Consider the following 25885-nt stretch of genomic DNA (forward strand, 5'->3'; position numbering starts at 1 on the left):
AAAATATTTCATAGTTCTGGTGGCTTTCTTGCAAAAGCAGGAGACGCCACATTTTACAGGAGGGAGCTGGCTACATGTTGCAAGTTTGTCCGGCCTCAGCTTGAAGTCCTTCTCAAGGCTTCTGTGTGTGCTCTCTGATTGGAAATAACCTTTCATCCAAGAGATCAGTTGTCTTCATGTTTTCATTAACATGTACCTTTATATGTAATTCAGCAGGAAAACTCTTAGATGTGAAGGCAGCATTTTCTCCTTGGCTTCCGTTGTAGCAAACAGTAGGAGGGTAGGCTTTCATGTTTTCCACAAGAATAATCTTTAATCATGTAGCAGTGATATTTTAAAAATCTACTAATATATTTCATGTCGCTGTTCTGAACTTTTCTTTGCATTTACAAAACTTGGACTGTGATGTAATTCTTTTTGATTCCTGTTTCCCCCGCTGGACTCTCAGGGACCAAACCCATCCTCTCAGATTGCATCCACAGCTGGTCAGCAGAACGGCTGGTATACATGAGGGTCACAGTGGAATTTATTAAATAAGTGAATCAAATAATCAGCAAATCGATCTGTCAAAATTAGATTAGGGTAAGAGACTGACTACTAAATACTGGTCATTATTCTGTAACTCTTCAGCCTTCATTCCAGTTTCTAGATTTCTGGCATATTTCCTCACCCCCACTATTCTTTAGCTTCCTTGTTCACATCTGAGTTAATGATCTTCTGTGTGTACGTGGCAGGTTATTTGTGAGAACCCAAATGAGAAATGTATACAAAACATGAATAAGTTCAAGTGCTGTACAGATACAAGGTAAAAGGTATTTTCATTAGTTCACTATCCGATTATTGTCTTATGCAACATTATATCCACAAATAGAGGAAGAAAAAGGTGTCAGGAAAAAATCCACAAAAGTTCTGCTTGAAACTATTCAAATGTGGTCTTGATTTAGAGCTAAAAGGTTTGAAGTGCCACAATAAGCTGTGCTATTTTTCCTCCCATTGTATTGACTGCTTCGTTCTCTCTATTGTAATTATTACTCTCTGAGTGCACGTCTCCATCCCTGCACTTCTGTATGATTCACACAACCCTTTATCTGAAAGTCTAAGGACCCCAGCTTTGTTTTCAAACTCAGAATCTTTTGGATTTTAGAAATGTCATACGGTGCACATACTGTTTATTATGGTTCACTCTCAATCAGAGTCTGTGGCAGCACCTTGCAATCAAAGATGTTGATATTTCTGCAGAGAAAAGTATGAATTTTCACATTAAGTGGAATAATGAAAGACTATAAATAGCCTTTTCTCAATTCAGGTCAATTTTTTGCTACCAAATTATTTACTACAAAGTTACAAAACTGAGGCCCATCCAAGGCTTCAAGGCTGATGCATCTGTCCCCTCCTCTCTCTCACACCCCCATACATATGAGATGACAAATTCTTCGTGAGATGAAAGCATTTCCACATTGTTGTCGCCCAAGAAGCTAACCCAGTGCCTAGCACATTTTCTAATATATGTGTCCTTGTATAACTGCCACCACTGTGACAAATACATTAAAATTTGGTAAATTTTAAGATTTTTAAAATATTTGTTTTTAAAAAATAGATTTTGCTTTACATAGTTCTAAAATATTTTTTTAGAGGTTTAGAATTATAAGATAAATTGAACACACTATCAGATCTATACACCCTTTCCCACTTATACCTTCCCACCACATAAGACCAAACTTTCCAGATTTGAATGACATAATTTCAGACATCATAAGATATTTTAATTCATATTGGAAAAATTGTGTAATTTCTATATAACCTTTCAGCAAAAGTCTTAGATTTATTATATTTTGTCACTTTTCAAATAGATATATCAGTAGGGTGTAGGGTACTACCAGTATCTAATGCATAAAGGCCAATGACATTGCTAGACATCCTATAATGCGTAAGACCACCTCCCACGACAAAGAATCATCTTGCCTAAATGTCAGTATTGCTGAGGTTAAGCAACTCTAACTTAGGAACTGAGATAATTATATTCCTTTCATCCCATCTGCCTTAGATTTAAAGTGAAATGGTTATATTTTGCAAATATAACTTTAACGAAATTCGGCTCTTTCAATCTAGCCACTGGTTTTAAATACAAAAGAACTAGAACTCCAATTCTGAAAGTCTTAAGAGCAATGTAAGTCTTTACTGACATTCACTTGAAAAAAAATTTTGAAGCAGTCATTGGAGGACTCAACACAGGCAAGACTCCCGAAAAATTCTCTTAACTCATCTTTTCCCTCAAGCTCACAGCTGTAGATAGCTATTAATTTTCTCTCCTCTTTTCCTCTGTCCCTTCCCATCAATCCATGTCAGAACTCATGCAGAGTAACTTTGGTTGCCCTTGTTCTTTGCAATTTTTAATCCATCACTTGTCTGATTAGAACAGGAAAAGCCTAGGAGACAGGCCCAAACAAGTAAGCCTAGAATCTTTTCATTATGGAAAACAGAGTGAGGGAGGAGAAGAAGGACCCCTCCACCCTCACCGCCCCTACACCCATGTAAATGCCTTTATTTGAGTTAGCCTTTGCTGTGTAACAAACTACTCCAAAATTCTGTGGCTTAAGCCAATCACAATTAATCCTTTCTCACAGTATGTGGATTTGCTGGTTAGTTCAGTTAAATATGGATGGTTTCATAAGGACACATATACAAGACAATATACCAGGCAGGGGGCTGATCTTTAGGAATACGATATTGAGAAAAACACTTTCTTCCCACAAGGAATTTGTATCAAGTATGTATGGATGTGGGAAAGAGGAGGTATCAGACACATCAGCCTTGAAGTCTTAGGCCTCAGTTTGTTGACTTCACTTGGGTTCATCTGTGGCTGAGTTCATCTGCAGGGATGACTGAGCTTGAAGATCCAAGGTGACCTCATTCATGTGCCTGGTAGTTAGTTCTAGCTAACAAATGAGACATCTGAATTCTTCCACAGATGCAAACATCTTCTAATATGAACTGCTTTCTTTGCACAGTGGTTTTAGGATGGAGATCCAAGACAGCTAAAACAGAAACTTCATGACCTCTTAAGGCCTAGAATCAGATGACATAAAGTAATTTCTGCTGCATTACTAATTAAAGCAAGACCATACGAGTTCAGATTCAAGGGGAAGGGAAATTGATTCTACCCCTGGATGGGAAGAAGGGCAAAGTCACCATACAAAAGAGGATGCATAGTTGGACCACAGGATTTTGTGGCCATAATTTAAAATCTGTCCTCTGGTCACCACTGTTTGTTTTCTTCCTCCATGGAAAATTCATTCATCCATTCTCAAGGTATCAAAAGTCTCCTCCAGCCTTGGGTTTGGCATCAAGCTCTAAGTCCTGTGTTGCATCATTTTTATCTTGTCCAGATAGAGATGAGATTCCTCAGGTGAAATTTCTCTCAATCCATAGACCCATAAACTAAAAAGAGAAGTTACCTGCTCCCCACTTCTTCAACATGCAGTGATGAGGCAGGAGTGGGGTCACTGCAATAGATGCTTCTGTCCAAGGAGTGAGAGAATTGAACAAAGGAAGCAATTGTGGTCCAGCCATTCTGAAATCCAGTGAGCCACACGTGGCCAGTTCCTTTCGTCCAGGGGCAAGGCATGTTCCTTGTTATCTTGGTAAGAGATGGCTCAAGATTGCAACTGATAGTTTTCTTAGCCTTCTTCCTAGCCACACAAAGTTGTGGTTCCAGTCTCCTGTTCATTTGGATTGGTGCTGTCCCTTCAGTGAAAGCTGGCTTCCTAAAAACTTGTCTGTAGTGCATTCTGTGCTCCCAAAATCTCAACTTTGAAACAAACATTGGACACATATGAGGCTGCTGTGGGCAGTGCCCTTAAGATGCTTAGAAGCTGGTTTGTCTAGTTGAGAAGGTCAGCTAGGCACTACTTTAAATCTTTCCAAATGTTCTCTTTTTTCCCCAGCCTTATTGAGGTATAATTGATGAATACAACTTACATACATTTAAGTTGTACAGTGTGATTATTTGATATACATATAAATTGTGAAATGATTACCACAGTCAAATTAATTAACACATCCATTATGACAGATAAAGAAAATGTGACACACACATACAATTGATTATTATTCCTCCATAAAAAAATAAGGAAATCCTACCATTTGCAATGACATGAATGAACCTGAAGGACATGATGCTAAATTAAATAAGTGAGATACAGAATGAAAGGTACTGTGTGATATCATTTATATGTGGAGTTTAAACAAGTCAAAGTCTTTCTGAGTTTTCAACAATACTCAGACCTTTGATTTGCTGTTACCCTGAAGCGTTTTCTTACTTTGCAAATCTTTTTTTTGGAAAGACTAGGAGTAACAAAATATCTTATTTTTCAGTCCATCATATCCTAGGCCTCTGTGTTTCCTTTGCCTTGTGCCTGCAAATGAAACAGCTCATTTCTCTCTCTTCCAGCACCTTATAATGTGCAACTAAAAGAAGCCAATTAACACTTTCAACATTCTGCAAGGAAATCTCCCTAGCCAGAATCATGAGTTCAACTTACTGCAGGTGACAGAATATATAATATACAAAGTATGTACGGCTCTTTCTCCAATTTCCAATGGCGGTTCCCTCACTGCTCAATCAGCCTCCACTAATAGGCTCTTCATGTCCTTCCAATCTCCTTCCCCTATCTGGTCCCAGGGACAACACCATATGTCTTAGGTTTTTGTTAGAGCAACACCACACTCCTGGTAGCAATTTCTGTTTTGATTAGCTTTTCCTGTGCAACAAACCACCACCAAATCTTAGTGGCATAGAGCAACAACAGTTTAGGATTTCTCATATGTCTGTGAGTGGGCTGGGTGTTCCTTCTGCCAGCTGTGCCTGGGCCCATTCACATGGCTACATGCATCTAGGGGATCAGTTGGACTGGCAGGTCCAGGGCGGCTCACTCATGTGTCAGGCAGCTGTTGCTGGCGGCCATCTGAGGTACCTCAGTTCTCCTCCAAGTGACTTTTTTTTTTTTTTTTTTTAGTTGTATTTTTACTCATTGAACTACTAGGTGAAATCAGGGTAAAGTCAACTAAAGGAAAAATGGTTGTTTCATTCATTTGTACTTAAACCAGCCAAAGTAGTACAAATGTCATTATGATGCAGCAAATACAAGACCTCTGTCTACAAATATTAGTGCAACCAACAAATTAGGGGATATAGTAAAACAGAGCCAAAAAGGGTGAGGAAATCAATGAAGTATGTTACAGCTTAACTGTTTACCTCAACAGAGTTTTTAAAAAATAAGTAAAGCCTCCCAGTCCCCAAAAATAGGAATATACCTTCATCACACCAATTTGTACTTTTATTTCTTATTCTTGAGGTTTAGAATCTATCCTCCAAGTGACTTCTTATTCACGAGGATCTTAGACCAGCTTCCTTGTGTAGAGGTCTGAGAGCAGAGTTGAATTCCAATACAGCCGAAGTGGAATTTCAAGTCCTCTTGAAGGCCCAGCTTCAGATGTCACTTAAAATCACTTCTGTCATATTATTGATCAATGCAGCTCTCAATGCCAGCCCAGACTCAAGGTCTGGGGAAATGAGACCACCTCCTAAGAGAAGAGGTAATAAAATCACATTGCAAAGGATGTGCTGATCAAGATGGGAAGGATTTATGGTCATATTTGGAAATCTGCCACAGCCTGGTCCTGTAAATGTTTTTCATTTATATATTCAATTTTAAAATCTTAACATTGAGTAGTTATAAGCACCTGTAAATTGTTCATTTTCTTGTGTTGGACTATTCAATATACTTTATTCCATATCCATAAATAATAAAGTTAGTGGTAATTTTAGTAATTGTAGATATCCAATCTGGATAATATAATTCTGTTCCCAAATCAAGTCATTTGACTGTGTTTCGTAATTAATAATCATTACATTGTCACTGTATGCCTTTGCTGTTTTTTCCCCTTTGTAGTCACATCATTTGGTTGTGGGAAGAAATTCAATCTGCATTTGTCTATTTTTTCAATTTCATTCCAATATTTTATTGAGGTGTATTTGCCTGCAATGAAAATGATGAAAAATCTTTATTAGATACTACCAGGAATGATGTGATTTTAAATGTGTGATTTGTTTTAAATGAACATTTGCATTTATATTTTTAGATAATTTAAATCCTTAAGACATTTATTTAAGCTATCATTATTATTAAAGAAACCTATTGGGCATAATAATAATCTGCAAAAAAAAACCCAAAAAAGTTTATCATAACCTATTGCAAGTTCCTATAAATGTATCAATGCATGGTACTATTTACTTATTTATTTTGCCAGAGATTGCAATTTCATGCTTACCTATATATAATTATGTAAACAGCATTTCTTTCTTCTTAGTATTAATTAATTTATTTGTTTTTGAGACACAGTTTTACTTTGTCGCCCAGGCTGGAGTGCAGTGGTGTGATCTCGGCTCACTGCAACCTCTGCCCTTCTTTTTTTTTTTTGAGACGGAGTCTCGCTCTGTCGCCCAGGCTGGAGTGTAGTGGTGCAATCTTGGCTCACTGCAAGCTCCGCCTCCCGGGTTCACGCCATTCTCCTCCCTCAGCCTCTCCCAGTAGCTGGGACTACAGGCGTCCGCCACCACGCCCGGCTAATTTTTTTTTGTATTTTTAGTAGAGACGGGGTTTCACCATGGTCTCGATCTCCTGACCTCGTGATCCGCCCACCTCGGCCGCCCAAAGTGCTGGGATTACAAGCGTGAGCCATGGCGCCCGGCCAACCTCTGCCTTTCAAGTGATTCTCCCGTCTTAGCCTCCCGAGTAGCTGGGATTACAGGTGCCCACCACCACGTCTGGCTAATTTTTATATTATTCATAGAGACAGGGTTTTACCATGTTGGCCAGGCTAGTCTCAAACTCTTGACCTCAAGTGATCCTCCTGCCTGGGCCTCTCAAAGTGCTGAGCCACAGCACCCAGACTCTTCCTGGTATATATATATTAAATGTGATATTAATTACAGATGGATACTTCTAGACATTTACTATTTTGCTCTTTATGATATTTTATGATTCTGATGAAAATACATTATGCATTATTATGTATGTACTGATACATGAAATGCTATATCGCTCAGAAATAAATTATTATGGAAGAATGTATTCAATATATTAAAATATACTAATTTCATTTACTGTCCAAATTTTAAACATACCATCTGTTAGGTGGATATTGTCATGTATTTTGATATTTTTGTAATTTAGTAAATCTATTTAAAAGTCAGTGGTCATAGGACCCTGTGACACAGTTTTACGTCATATATTAGTTGCTACATTTGTTGTGTATGGTAAAATTAAAAGTATATTTAACATGTTTCTAGACAATATATTATTTGTGATTGATTGCAATGGCTGCGCAATAACCCAAGCCACCTTTTATTACGATCTTTGTGCTTCCAGGTGCATGTTTAAGTCACCTAAAGTAAATCACAATTGTGCAGTACCCGCAGGTGACTATTAGTATAACTCATCAGGAAGAAAACTATGAACTATTATCAGTTGTGATAGTTTCCTAATAGTCAAATGGAATCACAGTTGCTAAATTGGGCCTCATTTTTGCATTTGTCGTGTGTCATGATCTTGTCCTGAAATGGCAAAACTCTGAGAAAATATCTAAAAATGGGCAAAGAAATACAGAAATTGAATATCTGAGCCAGAACCCTTTTTTTTTTTTACTCATTTTTACAGAGGGATATTACCCTATAATATTACCCAGAGCTAGGTGTTTATGTAGCCTCAGCCGACTCCAATTCCTGAGGTCTGTAGGACCAACTGCTTTTGAAATAGAACAAGCAATGAGAGCCTCAAGGATGAAGGACCCAGAGATTTTTTAGAACTCGTTTGTGGTTGTTGCTTTTAATGTTACACAATCTGGCCTTTAGGAACCAATTACGATTTAGGTTGTAAGAGAGAAGGAGAATTTGAACGAATTCTACCCAGTAATAATCACCCACACCAAAAACTCGTCTTAAATCAGAGCCTATCACAGCTGTGCAGCACCCAAATTGTAGTGTGGCTTCCCCAGCCACACCTCTCCTCTACCCTGATGCTGCTGTCATCTCATCCATTTTACGATGCCTTTGCAATTGGTCTGAGTTCTCATAACTCTTCTGAAGCAGAAAAGCTGAAGACAGAACATTGTTAATAAAGTTGTTACTTGTTAAATACATTTAAACTGTTTTCTTAAATATAATGACATATAAATTCATGTGTAGCTTAATGATGGAGTTATATTCTGAGAAATTTGTCTTCTAGGTGAATTCATTGTTGTGGGAACACTGTAGAGTGTACTTGTGCAAACCTAGAGGGTATAGGCTATTACACATCTAGGCTGCATGATATAGCCTATTACTCCTAGGCTACAAACTTGTACAGCATGTGACTGTACTGACTATTGTAAGCAACTGTAGCACACAGTAAGTATTTTCTGTATCTGAACATGTCTAAATATAGAAAAGGCAATGGGTTGCCCTACAATGGCAGGACATCACTAGACAACTGGAATTTTTCAGTTGTGTTTATAATCTTATGGCACTACTGTCATATATGAGGTTCATCATTGGCCAAAAAATCATTATGCAGTGCATGACTGTACTTAAGAACTTTATAGACCTAGTCATGAAGGTTCATTTTGTTCCCTGTCAACAGCATTAAAAAGAAATGTTGGCTGGGCGCGGTGGCTCACGCCTGTAATCCCAGCACTTTGGGAGGCTGAGGTGGGTGGATCACAAGGTCAGGAGATCGAGACCATCCTGGCTAACGTGGTGAAACCCCGTCTCTACTAAAAAATACAAAAAATTAGCCGGGTGTGGTGGCAGACGCCTGTAGTCCCAGCTACTTGGGAGGCTGAGGCAGGAGAATGGGGTGAACCCGGGAGGCGGAGCTTGCAGTGAGCCGAGATCACACCACTGCACTCCAGCCTGGGCGACAGAGCGAGACTCTGTCTCAAAAAAAAAAAAAAAAAAAAAGAAAAAAGAAATGTTATTGTTCGTTAAACTTTTAACACAAGTTGATAGACATTCGTTGCATGTTTCTGTTACTTCCACAAATTGAACATTTTATGTTGTTGGTATCAGATTTAACTACCAAATCTTGGGAGTAAGGTTTTCAAGATTTACATAAAAAATGAGGGTTTGCTGAATAATTAAATTAAACAATTTTTTTCTTTTAGGAAAATAATAAGTAAAATCAGAAAAATATTTACTTAGAATTCAGCTGACTACATTTGATAATACAAAAAGTGAATTGTAGGACCTAGTAAAATCTGTTTTTGCAACCGTAGTAAAAAGGAAACACGTAAAGAATTTAACATTTAAATATATGCTGTGCTACAAAAAAAATAATTTGAGGATTCTAAAAAAGGCCATTTAGCTGAAGTCTAACTATAAACTCAGAGATTTACCATCAGATGAAATTGTTACAATACTATTATTATTTCATTAAAGGTTATAATAGTAAAAATATAACAATTTATATTAAGTAATATGTCATCAGATTATATATTTAATTTTATGACAGTATACATTAACATATTATGCCAACTTATATTAACATTTTTAAACAGTGGTATTGTGTGATGTTTATAAAAGAATGTATAATCTCAAGTTGAGTGTAAACAATTTACATATAATTTAACTGTGTCTATTTTAGATTTTGAATTGGATTTTATGCATTATAAACTTCCAAATTCCATCAAACCTACCTTGATTAGTTAAGATCATTTTGCCGCTACCTAACTTTATTTATACAACCTAAAGATTCTCAGGTCAAAAAATTTGAACTATAAATTTATAATTTTCATGAGATTAATATTTGATAGATAAATGTGGTAATTTTTATGCTACCCTTGAGTGACAGTATAATGGCGTAGTATACTACTAGATTTCTGTAGTCTACAACATGGCTCTGCTGCTGGATGACCTTGGTAGTTCGGTGTCTTGACAGTTTTGTATGTAAAATGGGCATTATAATAGTTCCTGCTCATAGATCTGTGACAAGAATTAATGGATTAATACATATATAATATTATATGTAATATATAATGATAAACGATAATTAAAATATAAAGTAATTGATTTATCTAAATGTCAGTGCCTGGTATATAGGAAGTGCTACTTATTTTTATACTGATTTTTTTTTTTATACACTTGAAAATTAAAGAGCATGTTAAAATATATTAGAGGTAATGGATTCTGTCAATTTTGCAGATAGATTCAAAATTTCTCCAAATTAAAAGGCTTTGTATTTATTTTCTTCACTCATTCATTCTTATTGGTCATACTTGTAGGCATTGGGAACCAGGTTGCTGTCCTCCTGGGCTTTACATTCTAGTAGACAAGCAAATAGTCTGGGCTGAAGCACAGATAAGGTCAGAGACAGAGATTTGAGTATCATCCCTCAAAGGGCGAGGGATTGAAATTATTTCTTGTTTATGTCCCCCACAGCATAGTGTTCACTAGTTTGTGAACAGCTGATACTCAGTATATGCTGGTGGGGTGGATAAAATTCACTTCTTCTTTTGAAGGTATTAAACTACTTCTCTGTGGCTTTCCTCTTTTTTTTTTTTTAACTTTTATTTTAGGTGCAGGGGTCACATGTGTAGGTTTGTTACATGAGTAAATTGTGTGTCGCTGAGTTTTGTGTATGAATGATCTTGTCACCTGGTTAGTCAGCATATTACCCAATAGGTAGTTTTTCAACCCACACCCCCCTCCCAGGATACAAAATCAATGTACAAAATTTGGTGGCATTTCTATACACCAACAACTTGTAATGTGAGAGCCAAATCAAGGATGCAACCCCATTTACAATAGTCACACACACTCAATAAAATACTTTGGAATACAGCTAACTAAAGAGGTGAAAGATCTCTACCAGAAGAACCATAAAACACTGCTGAAAGAGATCATAGATGATACAAACAAGTGGAAAAGCATCCCATGCTTATGGATGAGAAGAATCAATATTGTTAAAATAGCCATACTGCCCAAAGCGATCTACAGAGTCAACGCTGTTCCTGTCAAACTACCAACATCATTTTTATCTCTTTATATCTCTAATTAAAGCCTACCCAAACCCTACCTCTTTTCCTTTCTATATTAGTTCCTCCTGTTACTTAACAAAGTACCACAAACCTTGAAGTTTAAAGCAAAAGTCATTTATTATCTCCAAATGTTTGCATGTCAGGAGTCCATGCAAAGCTTAGCTGCATTATCTGTTCAGGGTCTCACAAGGCTATAACTAAGGCATCAGCTGGATTTCATTCTTGTCTGAAGGCTAAACTGTGGAAGAATCCACTTTTGGGCTCTGTCACAATGTTGGCAGAATTCATTCCCTGTGACTGTTTGACAAGGGCCTGGTGTCTTACTGGCTGTTCACTGAGATTGCACTTCACTCCTGAAGGAAGCCTCTAGTTCCTTGCCATCGACCCTCTCCAAAGAAACTTCACAACCTGGCTGGTTGCTTCTTCTAGGCCAGCAGGAGAATCTCTCACTCCAGTCAGCTAAGCTGGAGTATCATACAGTAACATGATCACAAGTGTGACGTCTCATCACCTTTGTCATATCCTATTGGCTAGACACAAGTCACAGGTTCTACCCACATTCTGCCGATACAAAAATGGGGATTCCATGTGGTGGGAATTTTTGGAGGTCACTCCAGGGTGTAGTCACCACATTCCCATCTGGGTGAAGTTCCTTTAGTGCTTCATGTATACGGCTCTCTCTTATTGCATTACTGTGTAACCCTCTACTATTTATAGCCCTTGATATGAATATAGCAATGGAATGCTATATTCCATTATAAAATACCTAGAGGTGGAAATAGTCCATTTCCACCTCGAGATATTTTATAGCAGGGACCTTGTCCTATTCAGCCCTCTGTATTCTTTTGCACTTAGCATAAAATTCAGCACTTAGTGGTCTTGGTGAATTTTTATTTTTAACAGCTTTTTTGAAGTATAAGTCATCAGTGAATTTTAAGTAAGTGGATGAAGGTAAACATAGGGCTAACATATGGCAAGTTTTAAAGCATTTGCAGATAATTTTTTAAAGGAATAGTCTATATGATTGTATAGATCGATTTTTTTTTTACTTTTCCCTTCAAGACAATAATTGGTAAAATGAATGAGAAAACGATTTCACGATTCCTTCCAGATTTGTGTAAATAGGACTTTTTCTCATTATACAACTTCATGAAATATTACATTATTTAACCAGATTTCTTTTTCTTTCTAGATGAGCAAGAGATAGTACAAAAACGAACTTTCACGAAATGGATCAACTCTCATCTGGCCAAGGTAAAGGAAACTACCCAGCATTACAGGTTTACTTAGGTTGAGCCAGTAAATCATTAAATGTCCAGTATAACAAAATGCTTCTGTCCCTGTTGTCACTGTTACGAATCAATGATAGTGTAATCTTATTCGTTGGTCTAGCTGTTGCCTAAGAGTGGAATTTGCTAACATTGCTTCTGGGAAGAAATGAACTTATAGCTAAAGTCAAGAGCAGTTACTTCATGTCAATTCTGTGAATCTTGAGAAACTATTTCATCCAATTATTTTTTCTAATACTAATGTGTGTGTCATATCAAAAGGAGAATTTGGGCTGGATTTTCGTTTGTGTGTGTTTGTTCCTATCTGGAACACGAAGAAGCTGTAAGTGATCTGTGCTGAGCAAAAGATTTTATCTAAAGAGATTATGATAGTATCTGTGCTCTCATCTCTGGTGCTTTGATTTAAAAAAGTAACCATGGTAATAGGACATGAAAAGGCTAAAATCATTCTAGTATTATCCCCTCTGTCATTCAATGATATTAGGTGACTATATGTCTATATATTATAATGTCTTTCAATATAAATACTAATATAAAATAAATCTTAATCTTGATACAGTATAATAAAATTAATCTCTTGTACTGCTGATGAAAAAATAAGCAAACCAAGAGATATCATATTCGTAAAAATAAATTCAGATAATGGGACAATTATGTCTGAATTCAGTTAGAGGATTTGCTGATAATTTTTAAAGGAGTAGTCTATATGATTATATAGTTGAATTTGTGTTGACTCTCCCTTCAAGACAATAATTGGTTAAATGAATTAGATGATAAAACAATTTTATCTTCAAATTTTTTATTCTCACTTTTGCTGAGAGTGGTGCCTGTAGTATGTAAAGCACAACCTTATAGGCAGGTTTTGATCAGGGGCTTCCCCAAAGCCATTTTGATAGCGCAGAAGCAAACAAAGCATGACAGTTGATTTTAGTCCCATTCTACAGATTCACTGCTTACTTTGTGTCTGTGCTAGTCTTTGAAGACAGGAAAAAATTAGTAAAACACTTTCCCAGGCCCTGAGAAGCTCGCAATCCAGCCATGAAAGAAGCCTAGAGCGACCTGTCTAGATACAGGATAAACCAGGGTCATCTTTCCTATGCTCTCTTCCCCACAGTCACTTGAGGAGAAGGGAATTTGGCCCAGTAGTTGCCCCACAATCTGCTCTGTAAAAAGGCAGTGGATACATAGGATTGAGGACTTTGGGGCTTATTTTTTAAAGCCTCAGTTGGTCCCACCTGGCCGCTATTTGTATTATGGAATTGTCGTCGATTGGGGAAAGGTTTTTTTTTTTTTTTTCAAAATGAAAAGAGTTATTATTTTTTCATAGTGCAAAGAGATTACATAATTGAAAATAATATTAATAATGAAACTTTTAGAATGTGTAAAGAAAGTAAAAGTAATCTTAAATTACATAATCCAGATACAGTCATCATTAAGATAGTGGTCAACACTTTTCTACGCACAGTTTCATATAAGTGGTTTTATAGGATATTGTTCTGGAGCCCCTATTTCACCCAACACATCAATCCATGACAATAGATAGAACTATGTAATTATTGTAGTGGTTAAATAAACTTTGTCATGTTTATCTGTGATGAGTTAGCCGTTGCCTGTTGAGGGTTATTTAGGTGGTTTTCATTGTTTCATATTATATAAAATACTACAGTGAAAGTCCTGGGCATTCATTGTTTGAACACTTGTATGATATTTTCTTCTTAGGATAAATTTCTAGAAGTGAGTAGTCAACAGCTATGCACAATTATGATTTTAATATATTCTAAGATGTTCTAAGAATCCCCATTTCCTTGCACTATTAAAACACCCTTCAAAGTTTTTAACAGTTAGAGGCTGGAACTCAACCCTGGAATAATGGCAGTGATGAGCTTGTCTCCCCTTTCATATTTGATGTTTCCTTGCACGGTAATCCAGGTATACATAGCTCTGTGCTTTGGAATGTTTTCAGATAAACTGACAATCAAACCATTTATGAGTTAAATTTACCATTTCCAAATATAGCTTTAATAATAGTTAGTGGCAGGTTTAAGAGCTGGGATGTTTAGTTGAGAAGAAAGGAGGTTGATCCTTCTCTCCTAAAGTTCTTCAATCTTGGGAGCATTGGGAGCTGTTCAGAAGATGCTTAGGCAACCAGGCAGGAGAAAGAAATAAAGGGTATTCAATTAGGAAAAGAGGAAGTCAAATTGTTCCTGTTTGCAGATGACATGATTGTATATCTAGGGATTCTTTTTAATAGGAATTTTTATTTTTGTGCTTGACTGCTTTGCTCAGTTGCAAATTAATATACTTTTGACTTTTAATTAAATAAAAAGTCTTCACTGATGACATTTTATTCTAGTGTAACAATTCTTTATAAATATTATGACAGCAATATGAAGACATAGTATGCAAATAAGATTGCAATCTGTTTTTTAAAATATGCTTTTATTATTTTTTCTTTTTTACATTTGTTAATTATTATAAGTAAAAATATGCTTTTCTTAAAAATCTTATTATAAGTAAGAAAAAACCTAAGGATTTTCTGTGTTTGTGTTTTTATTCTATTTTTACTACACAAATGTTAGATCATTAAAATTTGTGGGTATAATTATCTGTTCTTTTTTGATGTTTATTATCAAATTGAAGTCTAAATGCTTCTCCAATTATGTAAAACATTGCAAATCACAAATTGTTGATATACCATTAACAATTGGCGGGTTGTTGTTATTTCATATACCTGATAATTTCTTTCAGGGATGGGGCTCCATTGTTAGACATTGAACCTATAATTTTCTCACTTTTCAAGAAGAAACCAGTATCTTTCTATTCTGTTAGCTCTGTTAATGAAAGAAGGTGGAGTATTTTATTAAATTAGCCCAATATTGATTTTTAGTGATGGTTTTTCAAAGTCAGGTTTCTGACTCACATCTAGCTTATCAGCACTTACTGAGAAAACATGTTCCTAAATTCTTAGCACGTGCCAATTACAGTGCCTCAGCAACTTTATCTCTTATTTATTTAATCCTCACACAAGAAAATGCATTATTTTTATTATTTTGTAGATTATGAACCAGAAGCTTAGAGTTAATTAATAAGCTCATAGTCACATAGCAAGTAAAGGACAAAAACAGATTTCAATCCTATGACTCCTAAGCATGGGCACTGTCAGTCAGCCCGGACTGCTTTAATGAAATACCATAGACCAGATGGCTTAAACAACAAACATTTGTTTCTCACACTTCTGGAGGCTGGAAGTCCAGGATCAAGTTGCCAGCAGATTCAGTTCTTTGTGAGGGCTGTCTTCCTGGGTTGCAGATGGATGGCTGCCTTCTCTCTGTGTCTTCTTCTTCCTATAAGGACACCAATAAATCTTATTGTGGGGAGCCCAACCTCATGACCTCATCTAAACCTAATTACCTCCCAAAGACCCCACCTCCAAAGGCCATTGCACTGAGGGTTAAAGTTTCAACATATAAATTTTGTGGGGAAAACAAACATTCAGTCCTTAGCAGGGACTAATCATTGTGTTATCCTCCCATGCTTCATTTGTTTATTTAGTTATTCATTCAGTAAGTACTTATTAAACGCCTGTTATGTGCTAGGGATTGTGGATACAGTGATGAACAAAGGCAGATACAGACTGTGCCATCATGGTACTGAGGAGAGCAGAGGAGACAATCACAATGAAGTGTGTGTGATGAGTTTATGACAGGACATGCAGGGTGACAAGTGAACACATGATAAGCACAGCCAGCCACACAGGTAATCCGAAGAAGGGCATCAAGAGAGTTTCAGAGGAGGAAACGTTTAAGCTGGGCCTGAGAAAGGTCCTGGGGTTGGGTAGGTAAAGGAACGAGTGCTTTCAAAAGTGGAGGGGTAGAAAGCATGGTACAGGAAAGGGAAGGAAAGCAGTTCAGAATACCTGAAAGTGTAGATTCCAGGTGTAATAGTCCATCCTCATGCTACTATAAGGACATACCTGAGACTGCGTGATTTATAAAGGAAAAAGGTCGAATTGACTCACAGTTCCACAGGGCTGAGGAGGCCTCAGGAAATTTACAATCATGGCAGAAGTGGAAGCAAACATGTCCTTCTTCACATGGTGGCAGGAAGGAGAAGTGCCGAGCAAAAGGGGAAAAGCCCCTTATAAAACCATCAGATCTCGTGAGAACTCACTCACTACCGCAAGAACAGCATGAGGGAACCTCCCTCATGATTCAGTTACCTCCCACCGGGTCCCTCCCGTGAGGATTATAGGAACTACAATTCAAGATGAGATTTGGGTGGGGACACAGCCAAACCATATCACCAAGAACAGGGTGGCAACAGAGAAAACTGAGAATTGGTCAAAGGCCAGTCATTAAAATAGTTTGGACATTGCGTTATGGGCGGTGGAGGACAAGAAAGAATCTTAGGCAGGAGAATAAAATGATCATTCTGACTCTGAACATCTCTCTCTCTCTCTCCTGAATTAGAGCAGGAACAAGAAAGATTGAAGATGGAGAGAACTTGCAGTAAGTCAGATGAGAGGTGAGGGCAGCTTGAACTAAAGTAGTGGTGGAGAAATGGAGAAAAGTGGATAGACTGAAAAGATGTTTAGGAGTGGACTTGATAGAATTGAGTAATTAATTGGAATCTTGGAGGGGAAGGAATCAAGAATGACTTCTAGATTTCTGACTTGAGCAAATGATTAAGATTATTCACAGATATAAGGAATACAAGAGGCTTGGGGGAAAAGCTAGGAAATTCAGTTTGGAAGGAGAAATTAGTTGGTAAAGGTGAACCCATTCAGTTTGGCAGTTTGGAAGTCATTGGCCGCCATTGGGAGCGGCCATGTTATAGTAGAAACTAGACTCTAGTGAGCTGATGAGTAAATGAGAGGTAAGGATGTTAGTACACTTAATATATATTACATGTTCATGAGATAGGGTATTAGCTGGTGCAGAACATTAGATTTGGTAAAAGCTGTTTTAATAAAGGGTGGTCGTGAGCCTGTATCTGTATAGGAGGGAATGATCAAGAGCTTGTAGAGAGGGAGAGGCTGAAAAAGAAGGCAATGAATGGGATTCTGAAGGAACAAGGCTCCTGAGGAGGCAGAATGAGAGAAGAAATCAAGAGCAGAGGTGGAGGGTGTAAGTTTGTTCCAGAGCAGAGGTATCTCCCCTTCTCTGAGACTAGCAGTGGGAATAGGAAAGTGGGTGTGGCTGTCCCTAACTTTGGGATAGGCAGAGAGATGAAGACAGAGGTGGCATGGACTTGAATTTGAAGGAATTCTCACCTAATGACCACAGATGTCTTAGGCCTAACAGCATAGGCCTTGCATTTTAGGCAAAGAAGTTATGTTACGATGAATATATTTAAAATTTGATGGTTAAAAATGGTTCTTTCACATTTTAAAATTTATCTTAAAAAAATTCCTACATTTTATATAAGATTCATAGAATGTTGTAGTTATTTAGTACTTCAGCCACTCAAAGGGAACAATCTTTAAAAACCCTTTGTAAAAAGTTAGATTTTTTTAATTAGACATATATTAAGAAATCTTAATATTTATATTATTTTCTATTATCAAATGCTTGCAGTTTCGTATCTTCTCTTTTTATCAAATAGAATGGAATATTATATTTTTATTTAAACACCCTTGATTCAACCTTTCTGATATCTGACTGTGAGATAAATAGATTGCTTGTCACTAAGCCCTTTGAGGAAAAATAGGTCTCAAATAGCCATGTTTCAGTGTTTCTATAACTGGAGCTTCTTTTCAATATAGAATGAGCAGTCCTTTATCCTTCTGTCAGCCTTAAATTTATGAAGCCATCAACAAAAGGCACTGAACATTTTAAATACTGTCTTTGGGATGAATTCGGGCATGATATGAGCATCTTCTCACTTTTCAGGAAAACTGTAGAAAAAAACATTTATAAAACATTATTTAGATTCCCTATTAATTTCTGGGATTGCCATAACAAAGTACCACATACTGGGTGGCTTAAAATGAGAAATTTGTTATCTCAGAGTTCTGGAGGCTCGAAGGCCAGGCTCCTTCTAAGTCTCTGGGTAGCTGCATTATTTCAGTCTCTGCCTCTGTGCATGTCTGTGTCCAAATTTCCCCACTGTATGAGGACACTAGTCATATTGGATTAGGACCCATGCTAATGACCTCATTTTAACTTGATTACCTCTCTAAAGACTCTATTTCCAAATAAGGCCACATTCTGCAGCATTTTGGGGGGTTAAGATTTCAGCATATCTCTGGTGAGTAGGCACAATTCAACCTATAACAGATTCCATTAAGAGCACATTTTGTTTTAATACCAAGTTAGATGCATACAGTCTTTTAAAAGGAACATTTTGGATTTTCCATGTTTTTTCTAAAAACAAATCCATGCTAATCATGAATTTCAATGACATCTTTATAGTCATAAAATATCACCTTAGTGGTGGCTTTCATCTTCTTTAGTTGTCTTTCCACCAGCAGTACTGAAAGATAACATGGAAACATGTTCCAAATAGAATTTTACTCCCATCTGTTTCCTTGTACATATTTTGGTGAGACTATTAATGAGCTCAGACAGGAAGATAAAGAGGCAAAGAGGAAAAGCTAAATGCAATAATTCACCCTCCCAAATAATTTTTTAGTTGTTTTTCTCAGGCTACAATAAGTAGGTGAGATGATGGATATGTTAATTAGCTTGATTTAATCATTTCACAATGTATGCACATACCAAGAGATCATCTTATATAACAAATATATACAATTTTTATTTGTCAATTAAATCTTAATAAAGCCAGGGAAAAAATCAACCCACTTTAATTTGTTAACCCTGAACATTCTAATAATTAGTTATTTCCAAATATGTAATTAAAACATTACAAAGGAAAATCCCCATTTCAAAATGAGTAGCATTTATTAATTTATTTATAGAATATATTAGTTTATGGAAAACAAAGATCTAGATCTCACAAAGTTTATGCAGATTAATAAACATTTTGCTAATATTAATATTTGTTGAAGTTCCTTCTTTAGAAATATGTTATTTTATTTATTCATTCATTCATTCATTTATTTTTTTGAGACAGAGTCTTGCTCTGTCGCCCAGGCTGGAGTGCAGTGGCATGGCTTGGATCACTACAACCTCCTCCTCCTGAGTTCAAGTGATTCTCCTAACTCAGCCTCCTGAGTAGCTGGGATTACAGGTGTCCACCACCATGCCCAGCTAGTTTTTGTATTTTTAGTAGAGGTAAGGTTTTACCATGTTGGCCAGGCTGGTCCCGAACTCCTGATCTCAAATAGTTCACCCACCTCAGCCTCCCAAAATGCTGGGATTACAGGCGTAAGCCACCGTGCCCAACCAGAAATATATTTTATTTATCATACATTTATTCAATAAATATTTTAAAATGCTGTTTAATAAGCTGGGGAATATTCTAGGTGCTGAAAATGTAGCAGTAACCAAAACAGGAAAAAAAAAAAAACCGTCTCATTATGAAGCTTATATTCTAATGGGGGAGACGGACAGTAAAGAAGGTCAAGAAGCTCTTCTGCCGAACATAGACTGAAGAGAAGCAAGGGCAGAAGGAGGGAGATAAGTTAGAGGTTATCGAAGCCATCTGGCCAAGGTACTGGTGACTTGGACCACTAGAAGCGAAGGTGATGAGAGGCGGTTGGATACTGGAAGAATTTTGAAAAAGAAGCCAACAAGATTTGTTGATGAATCAGATATTGAGTGTGAGCATAAGAGAGGAGTCAAGGGTAACCCCAACTTGTACCAAATAAGTAACTTGGAGAATCTGCTTCTTTTATACTATATAGTAAAACAAACTTCATTACATCTGAAAATTGTGAAGAGCTGAGTTTTCCAAGCAGATTTAAAGCTGAGCTGGAGGGCAGTTATTGCCTTTGGAATATTTATTCGGAATTGAATTAAATAATCGAGGAAGTGGAAAGGATTATGCTATCTGTCACATGAAACAAAAAAGAATGGGAACGACCTTCCCACCTTTGCCAAGCAGAAGTGGAAAATGATCACAATAGTGCTGTTATAAAGGGAGTGAAAGAGAAGCAGATTACACATACAATTTTTAAATTACTACACCTTGTTTCTGAAGATATTGGAAACATTCAATTAGATTTTCTAAATAAAATGACAAAACCTATTGGACATTAATTTTATTTGACTACTGTCAGTGGTTATAATCATGATTTACTTGATCTGCTCCAAGGATACGTTGGCATTTTGATACATATACTGTGGAGGGTTCTTTGCCAACCTTTGGGGAGGTCACTTGCTCCATATCTGCTGGTTAACCTCTCTTCCTTCCCACTTCTCTATATTACTGTTGTTTAATTTGCTGCTCCTACCCAGAAGATAATCATCAGAGCATGCAAAAACTCCAGACTGGTCCTGGGATGGGAATTTTTCTCCATATACAATCTCTTAGCTTGTGAAATAATTCCTACCTGAAACTTATATAAACCAGAAGTAGTGGTTTATCTGGTTCTAGAAGTTATGAGTCGTTCTGTGCACAGAGGTTTCAAGGGTGCACAGAATGCACACAGAGAGTCAACCCTTGCCTTGAGACCTCCCTACATGCTCTGCAGAAGAAAATTTTGTGATTATCTCAGGTCATGAGTCTTCATCCTGTTCAGCAACCCTGACTGTGCTCAATAGTGTATGTGCTTCAACTGAAGTAAATACTTAACTGTGGCATGTGCTATTCTTCTAAGCATTTTCTGGTTCAGTTTTATTGGTATCACTAGGTACCTAGCAATCACAAATATTAAGCCATAGGATATGTGTTTAGTATTTTAAAGTAAAATGTTGTAGCTTTTTTTGATGATAAAATGTTTTGAGAGCTCTTTTCTCAAAAGGAAAAACCATTTACTAGAAGACTAAAAGTGATTATGGATGATGGCAAATGAGGACCCAGATGGTCCTGGTGTGAGACAGGTGATTTTATCATTTTCTTTGTGAAATACTAAATTATTAATACTGAAAATCTACTTTATAGCTGCATGATATTGGTCAATAGGGATTCTAAGATTGTAGAAGATTTGTAGAAATTTGTACCTCATACCGTGATGATATGCTAGTAATGTTTCAAAGTAGGTTTCTATTCTTTCACAAAGCAGCCACTATGGAAAACAATATGTCAGTTTTTCAAAAAATAAGATAAAAATAGAATTAACATGTAGTTCAGCAATTCCACTTCTGGGTATATATCTACAAAAATTGAAAGGGTCTTCAGGAGATATTAATACACTCATGCTCATAGTAGCATTAATCACAATAGCCAGAAAATGGAAACAATGCAGATGCCCATTGATGGATGAATGGATGCAAGATACGTGGTATATCCATACAGTGGATTACAATTCAGCCTTTAAAAAGGATGGAATTCTGGCACCTGCTACAACATGGATGAACCTTGAGGACATTATAATAAATGAAATAAGCCAGTCACAAAATGACAGATACTGTGTGATTCTACTTACAAGAGGTATCCAGAGTAGTCAAAATCATTGAAAAGAAAATAGAATGGTAGTTGCCAGGGGCCGAAGGGCAGAGGGAATGGCTAGTTGTTGTTTAATGGGTACAGAGTTTCAATTTTGCAAAATGAAAATGGTGGAGATCAGTTGCACGGCAATGTGGAAATATTTAACACTTCTGAACTGTATGCTTAAGAAGATTAACATGACACATTTTATATTATGTGTATTTTAGCACATTTAAAAATTAAAAAGTTAAACTACATTCAAAAGGGACATGTCTCAATCCCCAGTAGATGCCTGAAGCCACAGATGGTACTGAACCTGATCACTGTCCACTAGAACACATTTCTGTTCATGTCCTCTACCCACCAATGTAATGCCTTTTCCATCTTAACTCAGCACTTATGATTTACTCTGGCCGTCACTTTTGTTGAGGTGTGATAGCCAATTTTCCTTTTTCACAGTTTCACAAATAAAAGATTTATTCTTACCATGGATCTTAGCAATCTCAGATTTTTTTTTTTTCATTTTCTTATTGAGAACTTTCGTCTTTTCACTTAAAGGAAGCACTTTACAGCATCTTGTCGGCATATCCAAATTGCCAGCATCACTACGCTTGCACTTTGTGGTCATTATTAGGTAAAATAAGGATGACTTGAACACAGGCACTGTGATACCGAGGCGGTTGATCTGATAACCTAGACAACTATGAAGTGACAAGCAGGTGGGTCAGGTTGAGTAGACAGCATGAATACCCTGGGCAAAGGGATGATTCATGTCCCAGGCAGGGACAGCTTAAGATTTCATCACACGGCGGGGCGCGGTGGCTCACACCTGTAATCCCAGCACTTTGGGAGGCCGAGGCGGGCAGATCACAAAGTCAGGAGATCAAGACCATCTTGGCTAACATGGTGAAACCCCGTGTCTACTAAAAATACAAAAAAAAAAAAATAGCCGGGTGTGGTGGTGGGTGCCTGTAGTCCCAGCTACTTGGGAGGCTGAGGCAGGAGAATGGCGTGAACCTGGGAGGCGGAGGTTGCAGTGAGCCGAGATTGTGCCACTGCACTGCAGACTGGGTAACAGAGCGAGACTCCGTCTCAAAAAGGAAGAAAAAAAGATTTCATCACACTATGCAGAACAGTGTGCAATTTAAAACTTAGGAGTTGTTTCTTTCTGGAATTTTTTGTTTAATATTTTCAGACTACAGTTGACCCTAGGTAATTGAAACTGCACATAAAGGGGGACTGTTTTAGTAAAAAAATACGATTAGGTTCTTCTGAAGATATGCACTTCTGTTTTACAGAACAAATTTACTTTTGGTCACTTATGTGAGTGGGAGTGGGGAGACATTGATATTTAAATTGTTATGCTCAGAATAGTGTTTACACACTAAGAAATTAGACACGTGTCAGTTGTGCCTCATTTTGTTGCAAGTAAATAAAATTAATTTTAGATGATTTAACCAAGAAGAAAGAGCTATTGAAAGGCTACTAGTTGTCTCAAAGTATGAGAAGGAAAAGCCAACTGGGCAAGACAGACTTAACTCAGCAGGCCTGCCGTGCTCAGATGCTGTGTTCCAAAGACAGGCCTGTCTGCGGTGGCTGATGCTTGTAATCCCAGCACTTTGGGAGACCGAGGCGGGCGGATCATGAGGTCAGAAGATCGAGACCACGGTGAAACCCCGTCTCTACTAAAAATACAAAAAATTAGCCGGGCTTGGTGGCGGGCGCCTGTAGTCCCAGCTACTCGGAGAGGCTGAGGCAGGAGAATGGCGTGAACCCGGGAGGCGGAGCTTGCAGTGAGCCGAGATTGCGCCACTGTACTCCAGCCTGGGCGACAGAGCGAGACTCCCTCTCAAAAAAAAAAAAAAAAAAAAAAAAAGAATAGACCTTGGCTGGCTTCTGGGAGATAATCTGAGCCCTTGGAATATTCTGCCCCAATAGTGTGGTTTTCTATGCCTGAGACCTCGAGCCACACTATGTTTCTAGTAAACATCAGTTTTTGTTTGTCCTGGGGCCTTGGCCGTGCTGTGCCACCTTGATCAGATCTTTTTATGTTAACACTGTGATTTGGGTTAACTTTTCTTTGCTGGGGTTGAGGGTGTGGGAGAGAGCTGGAGCTGGGTAGCTGAGGTCAGTCACATGGATATTGCTTGTCTATGTCATAGACCCCCCAATAAAACCCTGGACACTAAGACTTGGGGGGACTTCCCTGGTTGGGAACACTTCACGTGGGTTCTCACATGTCATTGCTGGGAAAAATAAGTACATCCTCATGTGACTCTACCGGGAAGGGGGACCTCAGCAGCACGACTTGATGACACTAGTCCCTAGGTCACTGCCATGGGACAATGTGACCCCAGACATCTTCTGGACCCAAGCAGGGAATATGATGGGCCCAGCTCAGGTCACTCACATAACAAGATAGGGTGTAGCACAAATGTGACCATTGGAGGACATCAAGACACAGATGTGACTTGAGCTGGCTTGTGTCCATGCCAGTATATGTTAGATATGTTAGTACATATGATGCTTCTATTATTACCTTTTTAGTCTTTCTTAAATCCACATTTAGAAGTTAATAAAGTTAGTGTTTCTAGTAGAGTAGCAGGCACTTCAGCTGATCAGTCAGTACTTTTTCAATTGATAATAAATACAAATGACATTTATGGGTTTGTGTATTATTCAGGAAAAATTAATGTTAATACCATCATTTTTATACTAAGCTTTCTGTCTAACAAGGTGACTCAAAGTATAAAATCCTGGGCTCTAATCCCAGTCACTTGGTGTCTCTGAAATTTAGATTCCTTGCTTTTAAAGAGAGGGCGGTGTTCCCATAGGTAGTGTCTGTGAATATTAAACAAGATAGCAGGTAGGAGTCCACATAATAGCATTCAGCACATTTAGATGTTTAACAATATTTTATTCATTTTTTCTTCTCTTCCTATTTTATTATCTTTCTCTTTTTATCCTTATTAAATACCCACTAAATTTGAGTAATATCTAAGTCATAGAAATACTTACTAAATATTGGAATTTATATATTGTATGTAGCCTATAGAAGGACTATTTTGTCATAATTCCCTTATGCATGAACATTTTTTATTTCATATATAATGCTTAAATGTGAGAACTTCTTGAATTTTCATTTCATACTGTATTACTCCATTTTCACACTGCTGTAAAAAATACCCGAGACTGAGTACTTTATAAAGGAAGGAGGTATAATTGACTCACAGTTCCACATGGCTGGGGAGGCCTCAGGAAACTTTTTTTTTCTTTTTTTTTTCTTTTTTTTATTATTATTATACTTTAGGTTTTAGGGTACATGTGCACAATGTGCAGGTTTGTTACATATGTATCCATGTGCCGTGTTGGTTTGCTGCACCCATTAACTCGTCATTTAGCATTAGGTATATCTCTTAATGCTGTCCATCCCCCCTCCCCCCAACCCACAACAGTCCCTGGAGTGTGATGTTCCCCTTCCTGTGTCCATGAGTTCTCATTGTTCAATTCCCACGTATGAGTGAGAACATGCGGTGTTTGGTTTTTTGTCCTTGCGCTAGTTTACTGAGAATGATGTTTTCCAGTTTCATCCATGTCCCTACAAAGGACATGAACTCATCATTTTTTATGGCTGCATAGTATTCCATGGTGTATATGTGCCACATTTTCTTAATCCAGTCTCTCGTTGTTGGACATTTGGGTTGGTTCCAAGTCTTTGCTATTGTGAATAGTGCCGCAATAAACATACGTGTGCATGTCTTTATAGCAGCATGATTTATAGTCCTTTGGGTATATACCCAGTAATGGGATGGCTGGGTCAAATGGAATTTCTAGTTCTAGATCCCTGAGGAATCGCCACACTCACTTCCACAATGGTTGAACTAGTTTACAGTCCCACCAACAGTGTAAAAGTGTTCCTATTTCTCCACATCCTCTCCAGCACCTGTTGTTTCCTGACTTTTTAATGATTGCCATTCTAACTGGTGTGAGATGGTATCTCATTGTGGTTTTGATTTGCATTTCTCTGATGA

General features: G+C 37.4%; 1 protein-coding gene across 1 annotated transcript in view; it reads left to right on the top strand.

The window, feature by feature from the left end:
• LOC116463206 (nesprin-1) overlaps nt 1-25885 on the top strand; it is a 532426-nt gene that overhangs the window by 83124 nt on the left and 423417 nt on the right. The window contains exon 3 of the mRNA XM_032146204.2: nt 12266-12327. Within this exon, the coding sequence (XP_032002095.1) occupies nt 12266-12327 (62 nt within the window). The remainder of the gene's footprint in view (nt 1-12265; nt 12328-25885) is intronic.

This window comes from Hylobates moloch, unplaced genomic scaffold, assembly GCF_009828535.3.
Source record: "Hylobates moloch isolate HMO894 unplaced genomic scaffold, HMol_V3 SCAFFOLD_29, whole genome shotgun sequence".
Classification (NCBI taxonomy): Eukaryota; Metazoa; Chordata; class Mammalia; order Primates; family Hylobatidae; genus Hylobates; species Hylobates moloch.